Source organism: Chiroxiphia lanceolata, chromosome 24 (assembly GCF_009829145.1).
Source record: "Chiroxiphia lanceolata isolate bChiLan1 chromosome 24, bChiLan1.pri, whole genome shotgun sequence".
Taxonomy (NCBI): domain Eukaryota; kingdom Metazoa; phylum Chordata; class Aves; order Passeriformes; family Pipridae; genus Chiroxiphia; species Chiroxiphia lanceolata.
Genome location: NC_045660.1, coordinates 4,426,002 through 4,440,952, shown reverse-complemented (window position 1 = coordinate 4,440,952; position 14,951 = coordinate 4,426,002). Strand labels below are relative to the sequence as shown.

The window sequence follows — 14,951 nt, the reverse complement described above, 5'->3', positions numbered from 1 at the left end:
CGGATTCCGAGGTGCCAGGTGGGTGAGCAGCACGATGCCAAGGCAGATGGTGGGCACAGGGCTGCAGGGACCTTCCTGAACAAAGCAGGGGGGTTTGCCAGGATCCTCTGGGAGCCCCTGGGATGAGTCCCCTGAAACCAGCCCGTTGTTCCTGGGCACATCCTCCTGGGAGAAGGGGGGTGTGGAGAAGGGGATTTCTACCTGCTGCTAAGAGAGGATTTGGGTTTATCCTCTGGAGCTGCACATCCCGCTATTAATGAGCAGCCACGGTATCATTTGAATTTAAATGACATCACAGATGCAGCTCTGCTAATTGCTCATTTGCTTATCCAGGGTAAGTGGTAAATCAGTAAAGGAAACCTGAATCACAGAAAGCTCTTGTGCAGCTCATTAGGATGGGTCTAGGAAAGAGTGTTAACCCCTTCCATGGCAATGCCTCCCTGCTCCATGCATGGCTCCATTTCCATCCTGTTGCCCATCTTGCTGTAGGGACTAGCTGGGGAAATGATGCAAATCACCTAGAAATTCTGGGATTCGTGGCTGGGACAGAAGTGAAGGATTTAAAAGGGGAAAATCTCAGCAGCATTGGTGCTCAGAGAGTTGCTGTGCAGAGCCTGGGTGGGTTTGGACAGCCCTTGTCCTGGGCTGGGCTGTGAGGCAGAGGGATGGCTCCAGTCCTCTGTTATCTATCTTGGTGTTGTGCCTAAACTTTTGGCTCTAAATGGCTCTTATTGTTACCTGGTAGGAGCCTGAAGAGTGTCTCGGAGTGATCATTGCACAGAAACGCCACTGGGGTAAAGAGGTGATAATTAAAATTGCAAAATCAAATACCCAGTGATCTGAAATACCAGAATTTCAGCCTGAGCAGGTAGAGCATGTGCTGCAGATAACCAGGAAGGGGGGAAGATTTGGGAAATCTTTGGTCCTGCCCCGCAGGATTGTTGTTCTCCCCGTCTGCAGGGCACAAGTGGTTTCACTGAGGGCTGCAGCTGCTTTTTTAATGGGTGACTCGGGAGGTTTGGGCTCAGTTCTCCGTCCTGCTGTGGCCACACCGGGGCTTTGGGACGTCATTCCCTTGTCACTGCCGTGCTGCCTCAGGCTGTGAGGTTTGGAGAAGGTGGAGGAGTTTCTGTGCCCATGTTTGGAGGGCTGGAGCGCTGGACGTGCTGCTGCAATGCAAACAATTTTATCGAAGAGATTACTTCTAAATCCTGGTAGAACTGAGAAATCTTGGCTTCTTGTCCTGATCATGTTTCCTTTTCTTTCTCGGGTCCTTTGAAAAAAAAAAAAAAAATCTGGCTCCTTCCCCTGTGACTCAGATAGGAGGAGATAAACCCCTCATTCATCATGTCCCTGCTTGAGTCAGATCAGCGCTTACGCCACCAGTCCAGAGCAGGTTGGCTCAGGGAGGGGTGTTCACTTTGTTCCCTCTGATGAACATAATTCATCTTAGACGTGGACTTTGCCCAAAGAACCACCTGGAAAGCTCCAGGGAGTTGGGATCCCTCCTTGGTGGTGCACAGCTTGGGCACGAGGCCCCTCGGTGGAGGTGTGGGGCTGAGCTGGGGGAGCAGCAGCCTGGGAGGGACTCGTGTTTCTGCAGGAGTAATTCCACATTCCCACTCCGGGATCACGCCTGGTGCTCCCTGAGCCCTCGTCCATGGGCTTTGCCTGGGATTTAAAGCCTCCCTTGCAGGGCTCCAATAATCCCACTGTCCCGATGCGATAAAAAGACAGTTAAAAAGCCCCATCGGTGTCTTGCTGCCTGCCAGGCCTCGAGGGGCAAAGGCACCCAGGGAGGTAATTTGGGGCCTTCAGTGGTTCTCAGAGCTGCCTAATCTGCAGAGGGATTTAGTGGGTGCTTGTCTGATGTTGGAGGCTCAGTGCTGGGAGCAGCCAGAGCCCGGGGAAAAGATGGGAGAGGCAGCTGCTGGAACAGCATCACACCACAAAGGGCTTCTGTGCCCACGGCAGGAGGGTGTTCACCCGGTGCCACGCTCAGGTCTGAGGCTCAGAGCAGGGGGAGGAGGAGGGCAGGGAGGTTTTCCTTACCTGGGGCAGGACACAAGTGACAGGGACTCATCTTCACCTGAGCTGTTGGCTTTGTTCTCTCCCTCCTCTTGCTGGTGTGAGGTAGCACCACACACCCTCATCAGCTGCCCGTGTTTGGGAGCCCCTCAGGAGCAGAAAGCAGCCCCCTCCTCTCCTCAAAGGCTTCTGCCACGCTTGAAGCTTTGCTGTGGAGCCAGGAACGTGAGCAGTGAGAAGAAAACGTGGTTGGTATTTCTGAAGGTGAGAGTGTTGCCATAAATTGGGATGGATTATCAGGTGCCTACACTGATGGAATCCGAGAATCATGGAACGGTTTGGGATGGAAGGGACCTTGAAGCCCATCTCGTTCTGCCCCCCTCCCATGGGCAGGGACACCTTCCACCCGACCAGGTCGCTCAGAGCCCTATCCTTGGACACTTCCAGGGATGGGGCAGCCACAGTTTCTCTGGGCAACCTGTGCCAGGGCCTCCCCACCCTCAAAGGGGAGAATTTTTTCCTGATATCCGTGGGTCTGGATCAAGCCAGTCTGGGGATAAAGAGATTTGGGTGTTGGATTTGGGATTTTGTGTTGGGGTTTTTTGTCTCTGATGTTGCCCTGCACCCTGCAGAGATGATACACTGTCTCAGTGTCACTCCTGTAATTGGAGTGATCCCCTGCAGATCCATTTATGGGGGATGAAAGCTGGGAAGGAGCTGGTGCTTCCCTTGCCTGTGCACTCACAAAGGAACCCCAGGACACAGAGGCTGTGCTGCCTTTGCACCCTGGGGTCGGACAGAACCTGCAGACCATCAAACCCCCACATCAAACAGCGTCTCCTCCACTGAAGCTTCGTGACAGAAGCCAGTCCACGGTGTTGAAACCCAGCTGGGATCTAATGGACCGAGTTCATTAGGGCTCCCAGCAACTTCCAGGCTTTTCAGATGGTGGAAATTCAGCAGGAAACCTTGCTGGTGGCTCTGATTTCTGCACTTCAGGGTGGCGTGGCTGATTTAACCACTTAATGAACCAGAGCCAGGCAAGCCTGGCATTGTCATTTTGGGAGAAGCAGATTGTGTAGGGTTTTTTCCTAAGCAAAATCACCTTATCAGTCCAAGTGTTTGAATCACCTGGAGACAAACCTTAAAAGAAAACAGCCAATACCTTAATTTATTTACTTTCAGGCAACTTCTATACATAAAGGTGGGGAAATAGAGATTTTAATCAGGCACAGGAAACTTTTTCTTTTTTTTTTTTTTCCCCTCAAATAACTTTTCAAACCAGAACTGCACTGGATTTTGGGTTTTTCTTGAAGGAACTTCTTGTTCGTGTGCATCTGCACAGTGATACAGGGACACCTTCCACCTGACCAGGGCCACATCCTTGGACACTTCCAGGGATGGGGCAGCCACAGTTTCTCTGGGCAACCTGTGGTAGGGCCTCCCCACCCTTGCAGGGGAGAATGTTTTCCTATTTTGGGGATGTGTCCCAGGGAGGTTTCCCAGCACCCAGACTCAGCTCCCAGCTCCCTTCACAGCAGCTGAGGCTCCAACTCTGCCTCTTGGTCCTTTCCAGGTCGCTTTTTACGAAAGGGAGAAGCCAAAACCTTTGTTTGCTGGTGCTCCCAGCAGAGAACAGGCCGGTGTCTGGATTTGGAAAGTAGGGCAGTGAGAATCCCCGGCGAGGCGAGCAGAGCCTGGCAACAGCCTCCTGCTGAAAGGGCAGAGTCGGGCATTCAGTCCCTCCCGTTGTCTGGGTGGCCCTGAGAGCCAAGTTCCCTTTGCCCCTCCTTGGATGCCACCTCCAAACACAGGGAGGTGACGGGCAGTGAAACTTCCCCGGGGTTCCAGCGGCCCTGAAGGGAGCGAGGTGAAAGCTCTGCCTGTGTCAGCGTTCCCACAAACCTGCCCCCACGGTGCCTCCGTGGAGAGGACCCAAGGCAGCAGACCCAAACCTACAGACAATGCCTGCTTTGTCCACCTCCCTTCTCCTCGGGCGCCGTGAGATGCTGAGTCCAAACATTTAACCACAAAATGCATTAATTACCATCCAGCTCCCCGGGGTAAGGCCCATATGCCAGTAACCAGGGAAGGGGGAAAAAAAAAAAAGGCATGGAAAGTACATCGATTGTTAAATGACTGCAATTACTGCCACTAAAAGTTCTTGATGAACATTTCCTAGAAACATTCAGTTCTCCACCCCCTGTGCTTGGAGCGGCGTTAACTTGGACCGTGCAAAAAGAGGAGCGACCCAGAAATTGTGGGATGAAGTCAACTTCCCACATAATGGCATGGGATGCGTCCTCTGCTCCTGTAATTCTGCCTCAACCCACAGCAGAGAGCTGTTTTCCATGGGGTTTTTCCACCCGTGGCAGATGTCAGGTCCGATGGAACACGGTTTGTCCTCAGCTGCTCACTCCAGCTCCTGAGCCCGCAGCTAATGCTGGAGTTTGGCATCTGCCCCGGATGGAAACGAGCTACCCAGGGACAGCTGCTTGGGAATTACAGCAAACTGCAAACAGTCTGACACCAGCAGAAGTTTGATTTCCCCCGCGCTGCCTGCAGATCTGGCAGGCTCACACCTCCCCAGCAGCTCCAAACCCAAACTCTGCTCAGAGCGGGGTAAGAAAACAGGAGGGAGCAATGACAGAGTGGCCAAGGTGGCAGGTGATGGATGGAGCCGAAATCCCGCTCGGTGCCTGGAAGGAGGAAGGAAATGGGAGCTCATGGAGTTGCTCTGCTAAGGGGGCACCACCTCAGCAGAGCCTCTGGGACACTGGGACACTGGGACAGGCTGTCCCCGGGCCTGCGGTCGCTGCCCTTCCGCTGGAAGTCTCCAGGGAAGGACTTTGCAGCATCCCAGCCCAGGATCCCAAATTAGCATTGGAATGAGAGTGCTGGTATTTTTAAACCGGGGTGTGTCATTCCTGCCTTTCTCTTAATAGGTGTCCGTGGGCAGGTTCTTCTCAGAGCCTCATCCAGCGCTGCTTTAAGGAGCTCTGATGAACCCCAGAGTCAGGACAGGCTCTCACTTCCAGCTGGCACGGGATGGTCTGTGCCTTTCCAAACTTCCTCAGCACCTTTCTTCTCAAAGCTCTTTCATTATGCTTAAAAGCCAGGATGTTCATACTGTGTTCTCACTGACCTGTGTGCTGAGCTCCTCCAGTGCCTGAAAAATTCCCTCTAGAAATAAAATCCCATTTTTGAGCCCCCGGGGCCAATGTGGCAGCAAATTCCACCCATGGAACAGCGAGGGCCAGGGCAGGAGAACGCCTGCTTTGATATCTTTAACATCTGATGCCTCCACTTTCAAAAGCACTTGGAAAGTTTGAGATGGAAAATCGCTGCAGAAAGGCCAAAAGTGCTGGAGAAGCGAAACAATAATAACGTTGTTTTGCTGCTCTGCCAAATGGAAATGAACCTCCTCGATGCAGCATGAAATAATATCGAGGGAGTGACCCACTGAGCACAGGTGGGGGGCCAGAATTGCTTTGTTCCGACTCCCTGGCTTGGTGCAAATTTAGCTTTGAGTAAGTCACTTAACTTTCCTGACTCATTCCTCACCGCTGTTAAGGTGGGTGATACTCATTCCCCTATGGGTTGTTAGGAGGACTGGTGGTTTGTTATGTAAAGCTTGGACAAATTAAGTCTAAGTATTATCAAAAGGAAAAAAAAAATAAACCTTTCAGAATAGTATAAGCAGTGATTACTGATCTGGGAAAGAATCGAGAGCTTTCAGTGTTCAGAACTGTTCTGGGCATTGTTAGGGGTTTCCTTTGAATGGGGACTGTGAGGGGTTTGATAGGTGGCAGCTAGAAACCAGGCAAATGTCATCTAAAAGTGAAATAATTGAAAAGGTATTAAACAAGAGCCAAGGCTGGTGCAGCTGGGTATAAACGAAATAAGCTATTAGCTGCTCTGCAAGAGAACAGCATGGGAGCGCTTTTGTTAGAGGAGAAATGCAGCGGTGGGGAGGGAAAACCAGCCCTGGCAGCTCCTTTGTAGGGCTGGTGAAACATAAAAAGGCCCCGAGCGCCTCACAGACCTCAAATTTGTTGCTCTACACCCACCTTTATGGGCGCCGTGGGAGAGCTGTTTCTTTGTGCTGAACCACTGCCTTTTCACGGGGAGGTGGGTCTGTGCTCGGGGGAGGCTTTGAGAGGGTTTAAACTTTTACAAAAGCCTGTGATTTTAAAACTTTTGGTGGAGGAGGAGGAGGGCGAAGCAGAGAGGAAGGCTGTGGTGAGGAGTACCCGGCTCAGTGTTCCTTATCCTGGAAAAAGGACTCAGCTCCTGCCTTTCCCACCAGACAGAGGGCACAGCTTTCCCTGCCACGTGCTGCAATGGCCTCGCAATAAAAGCCCCTCGTTAAACCAGTTCCTGAGGCTGCTGGGGGCATTTGGCCCAGCTGGTGCAAATTTCTTAGCCTGCCACGCAGCAACGTGAATGGAAAGCCCAAGACTGATGGGTGAATGGATTGAATGTTTCTGTGACAATCCCATTTAAGGAAAATTTCTTTTTCCCTCCCTTCCACCCCACCCACGTTCCAAGGAAGGTGGGGGTGCCCTTTGTGGTACAGGCTGCAATTAATTAATGGGCAATTATGGAGGGAGGTTCCTGGCACGTGCTCCCACATCGCTTTGGTTACAGTGACACGCCGATTTCCAACTTAAGACTGTCCCACCCCGTGAATCAGCGAGATTCCTTGGACTCTGTGAAACAAACAGAAACGAATATTCCACTGGCTCCCGGGGAGCCGGGGCTGAACAGGAGCTGCAGGAACTGCAGGAACGGGAATGAAAAGGACTTTGTCACATCGGTGGCCCAGTCCTATCAGCTCCGGAGAGGGGCCGACAGCAGTTTTTCCTGCTCCAGATGAATTCAAGGGCATTCAAAGCTGATATTTGCGTAAAGACATCCGGTTATGCAGAACCGAGGGCAGCAAAACGCCCTGGAGAGTAGGAGGTTTTGTTATTACCAGCGAATCCTCCGTTGGTAACCATTCCATCCGGAGCCATTCCTGGCTGCAGGGATGGATTTGGGTACAAATTACAGGGAGGTTCATCCCAGCGCTGCGTCTCCAAGTCACCGCGGGCCACCTCGGGGGATCCCACAGCCCCGTCCTGCCCTGGGAACGGCTCTGCCCAGACGTTCAGGTGCAGCTGAGCTCAGACTATTAAAAACAGAGTCTGGGCTCCCGGAAAAAAAAAAAAAGGAAGGACTGGGAGCGAGGGTGGAGGTGCTGGGGAATAAAAGCCGCTCTGTTCCCGCGGCCTGGGTTCCGCCAGGCGCGAAGCCGCATGGGGAAAATGTGATCCCAGGCCGTGCTATTTTGGTGAAAAGACTGGGGGGGGAGAAAAGAAAAAAAAGCTCAGTTTGGTTTCATCCCGATGTTTCGCCCAGTTCTCCCGCACAGATTTTCTGTCCGGCTCCTCAGCCCCTGACCTTAAGAGTGAGGGAAAAACCAGGCTGGAAACTCTGCTGCCTCTTGGAATGGATTTTCCCCGCAGCCAGGAAAGCAGCTGTTTGTGCTGCTCTGGCGTGGCGGGTCCATGAGTGGGGGAGTCTCTACATTTTACAGCTTTCCCTGAGGGGGAGGCGGGCTGAGGGGACGGTGGGGGGAGACACACACACCCCCCGACCACCTCCCCGGCGCGGGCAGCGGCACCGCCAGGGCCGCTCCCAGACGTGAGGTCATCGGGCACCGCCGGGGGCGTCCCGAGCTGACAGGGAGGTGTCCCCGCCGCCACGAGGGGGAACAGTGGGGATCCCACGTCCCGAAAGGGGAACGTCCGGCCCTGAAGGCACTCTGCGCCCGCCATGGCCGGCGGCGCCCCCTCAGCGCTGCCCCCTCGGCGGGGCCACGCCCCTTCCAGACGACCACGCCCCTTTACGAGGGACCACGCCCCCTTTCAGCGAGGCCACGCCCCTTCAGCCCAGCCGGCCCAACTGCGCTCCCTTAGGGAGACCCCGCCCCCTCGAGGAGGCCCCGCCCACCCTCGCGCGGCCCCGGCGGGCTCCGGGCGCGGGGCGGGGCCGCCCTCAGTCGCGCGCAGGGCGGGCGAGGGGAGCGGAGCGGCGTCGCTGTCCCGGCTGTGGCAGCGGCAGGAGCGGCGGCGGGCGAGGCGAAGGCGGGGCGGGGGCTGCAGGAGCGGCGGCGGCAGCAGCAGCAGCAGCAGCAGCGGCGGAGGAGGAGGAGGAGGAGGAGGAGATGGCGCTCTCCGTGCCGGTCAACGGGCTGAAGGAGAGCGACAAGGAGCCCGTCATCGAGCTCTTCGTCAAGGTACGGCCAAGGGAAGGGAAGGAGCGGAGGGCAGGATGGGGGGGGGGGTCCCGTGTGGGCGCCGGGCGCGCGCGCGCTCCGACCGTTGGGCTCCGCCGCCCCCCCCCCCCTCCCCTCACCCCGCCGCTCTCCCGCCGCTTTCCCGCCCGGGGCGCTCCGAGTCCCCTCACGGCTTTTTGGGGACCCCCCGAGGGCGCGGGGCTCCCCTGAGGTGCGGGGCGGCCGCGCACAAAAGCGGGGAGCGAGCGAGGGAGAGAGGGAGGGAGGGAAGGAGGGCGTGTGCCCGGCGCCGGGAGCGGGGTGCGGGAGCCGCGGCTGAGTCAGTGCGCGCAGATGGAGCGGGCGATAGCGCGGACCCGGCGGAGGGGGGGAAAAAAGAAAAAAAAGTCACTCCGGGGAAAAAGTGTTGTGCGTTTTGCTGGAAGATTCTTCGCCCGGCCCGTGCGTGGCAGGACCGCGGGCAGCGGCGGAGGGGGAGCGGCAAGCTCAGCTCGCCACAAAAGCATCGCCCCCCGCGGTGTCGTCGCCCGGCATTGTGTGCCCGGAGCGCGGCGAAAAGGTGGCGAAAACACCGAGTTACTGCTCGCTCCCCGCCTGAGAAAGTCTACTTTTGTGTCGGAAACCGACCGCCAGTTTTTTTTATCCGAACCAGAAGAATGAGCATGTGTTGTACTGCCCTTATCTGGCAGAGATACCATATGGTATCTCCACATGTTTTGCATTCATTTGTTGCTGTATGATGCAATATTTTGCATCCTCCGGGGCTCTGGTGATGCAGCATCTTACTTTTGACTTCATATCAAAAGTGCACAGAGTAATTGGTGTTAATCTTCTCTTTTCTGTGCTTAAACGCCCTTTAATGAAAAGGCTCCGTAGAAAAGTATTTAAATTCTTCAGATGAAGTTTCTTTCTGTTGCAGTGAGAAAATCGGAGATCTCTTCATCTGAGATCTTGGGAATTGCTTTGTATGAAAGCCACGATGACAAACATGGAAATTTCCAGCAGATTAGGTAGAGCTTTGAAAATAAATTATTCAGTATAGATTTTATTTATGCTCTAAAAGCGTCGAATTTTTCCCCCTTTCATAGTTTTGAATCGTGTCAAGAGGCAATAATGGGACCAAGGGAAAGCAGTGGAGGATTCTAGACCTGATTTTAGTCAGAATATTTAGGCTCTTAGTGTAGAGGTTAGAACTTACAACTCCATCAATTAAGTGAGAGACTACTTTGCATTATTTATAGCAGTACTTCTTTAATATAACATGCCAACTTATCTGTCCTAAAGTTTGCTGGCTGATTTTTTTCTTATTTTTAAACAACTTAGAGCAGTGATTGATGGCAGAAGGATTTGGGGGCAGGGGAAATAACCTTTGTGGGTGTGTTTAAAGAGAATATTTCATGCATGAGGAGTGGCATGGAAGAAGTTGTAAAAATAGTTGTGAGAAAGATGTGTTCATTCTGATTTAATCTGAATTGGACCAGTAAAGGTTGAGACTGTATGAAAGGGGATAATCAGTGACATTTTTCTGTCCCTCTCATTTCTTTACTGGAATGGGTTTAAGAAGGCTAAATTTGGGATTGTCAGTGAGTTGTTTCTCCCTCAAGGAAACCTTTTCCCAGTGATGCTGCACACTGTCTGCCTTTAGGATGAAGTTCAGGTTAAGAAAAGAAGTTATTCTTGTCTGCCCTCATGATGTTCAGGTAAAGGTTATTTCCCTGTAAAACCCTTCAGAGGAAGAACAACTCCCCTGCCCCAGCAGACAGACCAAAATAGTTGTTTCACCTGGGTGTTGTTGCCTGTCCCACACCTTATTGAAGCTGTTAAGCATTATCAGGGCAGTGGTTTTGTAAAGCCTATAAAAGTCTTGTTTTCTGACTCATTTAGATGGTCACCTCAGCAAACGCAAGCAGAATACAGTTTTTGAATGGAATGTCTGTCTAGGGGAGCACTAGATTTTGATTTAGTCATTTTTTCCCCTGTAAATGGGGAGCTCGGTGTCTGCTGCAGTTTCTCACCTGGTTGTGGCTGGAAGGTAGAAAAAAAAAATCTGAATTTACCGAGTGTTTCTCGCCGTAGCCGATCACTTTTCAGGCGGTGTCTGGGCTCTTGGTCCTCCCTGTGCACTGCTGGGCAGCGAAGCTCTTCAGGCAGAGGTAGTGGAAAGGCTCCTTGACCAAAATCGAGCTCTCTGCCAAACGCCCGCGGCCCAAGGGCGGTAACTGCATGACCTGAGCACAAAGGATTGTAGCAGCCCAGACTGAGATGAAACAAAGGTACGGATTAAAGCTTGAGAAACAAACCTGTGAAGCAGGAGAGAAAGGGTTTGGCTCCGAGCCCAAGACATTGGGTTTGAACCTCATTAAACTGTGATCAGTAACAAAATAGGACGGGCACAGCACGGGGAGGAGCACACCCGTAGCTGGGTTTCAGTTATGAATAACTACGTGGGGCTGTTTGTCACCAGCAAAGCGATTTTTTTTTTTTTTCCTCCAGAGACACTGTATCAATCTGCTGTAACTTGTATTTTCGTAGCCTGTGATGGCAACTACCCTCAGAATTAGGGTGCTTAGGTAGGAAAATATGTTACAGCGCTGAAAGGGAGGTGATTGATCTGTTCCTTGGCCTCACAATGAGTAGTTTCAGCAGTTTTTCATTACAGAGCCGGTGGGCTGCCTGTGGTCTCTTTTAGACCAGCTGTAAATATTTTTCAAGTCTTTTCTCCTGAGAGCTGATTAGGAGAAACCAGTGATGTATCTGATTTCATTTAGTTTCCTTGTATGTCCCCATGTTTTATACATGAGGGAGGCCCACTTCCATTGTCTAGCAGGAATATTTTTCTCTGCCCTAGTGGCATTTCAGAGTAGTGAAGGCTGCATTGTGGTGAGTGTGCTCGCAGAAACTTGAGCACTGTGATCTGAACACAGCTTGTGTAGGTCACTTGGAATAATAGCTGCAGTTTAGTTGATGGGTGGAATTTTATTGTAAATAAAAAGCGTGGTGGACTGACCTGGTCAAATAGAACAGGGGAGTCACAGGACAGAGTTACAAAACTCCTCGTGCAGCTCCTTCACGGGAGTGTGCAGAGGACACGGGGATGGAGCTGCTGAGAGCCCAGCCCTTGGTGTTCTGGAGGGCAGTCAGGGACTGCATCCTCTGTAACAGCGAGGTGAAGACACGCGGGGTCAGCGAGTTCAGTGTTAAAGGCAAAAAACAAGACTCAACAAACAAGGATTTCACAGTCTACTGGCACGAGATGGGGCAGAGTAGATGTAGGTAACTGTTGAGGAAGGTGCTCTCCTCTCCCCTGGGTGACGTGTGTATACTTGCAAATTAATTAGACCTCGGATTTCTGGCAGCTTTCAAATGTCATTGCGAAACTGGGCACCTGCTTTGAAAATCAGATAGTGTCTACTATTTGTTTACCTGTGAACTGTACTCTCAGGTGAAAAAACCCTGCTATTTCACATTTCATAAATACCCCACTCTGAAACTCTCCCAGTGACTGTAAGAGAAGCTTGTCTACATTTTTGTATATCTGAATTAAACAGAGATTTGGCAGGTGAACTGTTTGTCTTCCGGGACCTGGGTCTGTTTTGTTCAGCTCAGGAAGGGGATGTGTGGATCCTGCATCTCCAGCAGCAGCTGGATGTGAGCTCAGGGCTGGGCTTTGCCTGGATTCAGGTCTGCCTTTGTCTCACTCTGCTCATTCCCTTACGTAAGCTCTGATGTGTCAGTCTGGAGCCCTATAGCTGCTGTATGTTGGTTTATAACAAACCATCCCATGATCTTGTTTGTCAGCAGGTTTCTTTCCCTTTTTTTCCCCTACAATGTAGCTGTACAGTTTAAAGACACGTTGATACAAGGAAATAACAGGACTGGAGACATGCAGCACTGCTTCTCAGAGATAGCTCTGGCAGGGTTGTTGCTTGATAATCTTATTAGATAAGTCTCCTCCTTACGTGGCAGATCATCCTTTGGAGGGTTTGATGTAATAACCTCAGCACCTGAGAACCTCCTCAGCCTGCCTTTGATAAGTGTCTGGTATAGACAGCAAAGTGTCTCTTGTGAGCAAACACTGGGGTGTTGTAAAGGAGCCCTTTATAAACTGAGGGGTAACCATCTTGTATCCTGTGCTCACTGGTTATAAATCAGGCCTTTTCCTTCTTTGGCCAGCAAACTGTATTCCTTTAAACTCTGCTTGGGGAAGTTCTCACAGCCACCAACATCCTTGGCTTTCTGATTGGATTCTGATTGCTCAGACAGAAACTGGTGCACTTGGTACAGCACAGTTAAAAGTACAGAGATGGTCTCGAGTGTAAATGTTAATTTTTTTGCAAAACATCGGTATGTAAGCTTAAAGCCTGATAGCAATCATTTCCAAAGGGATTACACAGATGAGTTAGCTTTCCTTCAGTCAGGAATTGCTTCTGAGCACTCTGCAGCAGTAATGGTTGCATTCCCTGGGATCCATCCTCCCCTTTCCAATGATTAACATCTACACAGCTCTGATTGTCAAGAGAACTTGTGTTTTACTTTGCAGCTGAAATGAGTCTTAAACACTTAGTGCACTTTTCCTCCTTTTCCCCTCAAAGGAGTCTGAAAGCTGTCTGAGTTGCCAAATTCCAGCTCCTGGCCCTTGGCAGGCTGTGGATCATCCTGGGCTGTACAGTCATGGGCAGTGGTGCTTGTGAGTCACTCACTCCGTGCTTCAGACAAGTGCTCTGTGCCACAGATGCATTCTTGGAACACAGATACTGCTATAAAAGACAAATCTGTCCTCAGTTTTCCCAGCTGGGATTTCTCAGGGTGTGTGTTGAAGCCTTGAAGGGGAAGGAAGAGCCTGTGTGTCAGAGCACTTGGGGTGGGACAAACTTCAGGGCCTGGGTGCTGTCGGGGGATCTGAGCCCTGTCCTGATGCTTTTGTGTGTCAGTGACTGGGGGTGTGAGCAGGGAGGAATCCACAGAGCAGGGGAGACCTCCCTGAACCCCAGCATTCTTGTGAGAATGTATGAAGAGAATGAGGATCCTCCTAAAGAGAGCCTTGTCTGTAGGTAGAGATAGATGATGGCTGAGAAGTAACAGGGGGATGTGAGGAACACTTACATAAACTGGGTTTCACTGGGAGGAAGTGGGTGGGAGGTCTGGGACAGTATTAGCATCCTAAGAAGTTAGTAATCATCACCCTCCCAGCCTGAAGTGACTCAGTGTCCCTGTCTACTCCTTCCCTGGTTATCCTGACCTCATCTTGTGGACAGAAAGGGAGTTCTTGATGTGAGCAGTAAGACTGTCTTCAGTTGGAATAGAGTGAGCAGGGAAGTGATTGGTTCTGGAGCTGGACTTGGGGATTTTTGAAGGCTGAGTTGTCCCTTACAGAAATCCGTGTTTGGAAGAATCTAATTTGGGAATTCCTTGAACTTCTAGCTAAACAGTAAGCTATGTACTCTGGGAAGTGACTTTTGGACTCTGAGGGTTGATTTTTAAAGGTGTTCATTAGCTAAGAGGGACAAGAAAAGCCCTGGACCGTTATTTTCTCACCAGTGTGTGTTCAGATTCTCTTTAAATGAGGCATTTATTGTGATGTGACAAACACGAGGCCTGCACGCTTTTATAGCAGTGCCTACACCAGTTCCAAGTTCTGGCTGGGCTGGACATACCACTTAAAAATCCACAAGAACTACTTTTAAGACTGGATAACTGTACTTGTCAGTCATTGGATTTGTTGCCTTTTCTTGGGAGTTGTTCTCTTTTTCCCTGTAACTGAGCAGTGGAATTCTCTAAAGCCTTAACTGGACAGCGTGGGAGAAAACAAGGTGGTTTTTGTTTGCCAGTGCAGCCACTGAGTTTGTCTAAGACAACAAAATTTAATTAAGGTGGTGGTTGGTTGCAAATTGAGGGTCGATGGAAAAATAATTTACATCTGTATTTGTCATCCATCTAATTTGATTTTTATCTTCAAAGTTCTTTGTAAATAACCCATAACAAACAGCTTATTGTCCTAATCAGGTTTGGGTTTTTTTCCTCCATATTCTCCACTGTGGAATAATACAGTTTCACTCTTAAAAGAGGGGCTAGGTGCTCGTTTGTGGTATGAAGTGTTTGTGCATATTTTAACAGTTAGAACACCCAAACCCAGAATGATTGTCTTCATGGGAGTTTAAACAGAGGTTTATTTAGAATACTTTTTCCCTAGAAGAAGATAACACTTAATTTTTTTAAACTTACTTTGAGCAGCTGGAGTTTTTTAATTCAAATCAAACACATTTGTGGCACAATCTGATTTTTAGGGCTCTGAATGCTGTGTTTGTTTATGCTGCAGTGAAAAACAAGTTAAACTCTATTAATTACAAATGTCTTTGTGTGCGAGTTCTCTGAGGGTTCAAACTTATTCCTTGTATTGTTGGCCAGACAAAGGGCAAGGAACTTACACGAGGAAAGGAAATGACTTCGTTCTGAACACTGAATGTCCATATTAGGTATAAACTAAATATAGGAGTGTAATCCAGGAGTGAAGTCATATCTGTATATTTTCATGGGAAGAGCTAATGGGATCAGTCAGAGCTACTGGAGCAGCTTCAGGCTCTTTTGGCTCTGATGAAACATTACTATTTTGGCTGGAGTTTGCTGCCCTGTACTTTGGGGA

At 50.6% G+C, this 14,951-nt stretch overlaps 1 protein-coding gene across 2 annotated transcripts in view; it reads left to right on the top strand.

Moving 5' to 3' along the window:
• The first annotated feature begins 8,156 nt into the window (after positions 1–8,156).
• Positions 8,157–14,951, top strand: part of CLIC4 (chloride intracellular channel 4) — a 31,295-nt gene continuing 24,500 nt past the window's right edge. The window contains exons 1-2 of one of the 2 annotated variants that reach the window (XM_032709954.1): positions 8,157–8,188; positions 8,231–8,311. In XM_032709954.1, coding sequence (XP_032565845.1) covers positions 8,240–8,311 — 72 coding nt within the window. In that variant the 5' untranslated portion in view covers positions 8,157–8,188; positions 8,231–8,239. Of the gene's footprint in view, positions 8,192–8,227; positions 8,312–14,951 lie in introns of both variants that reach the window. The other variant, XM_032709953.1, reaches the window with a different exon arrangement.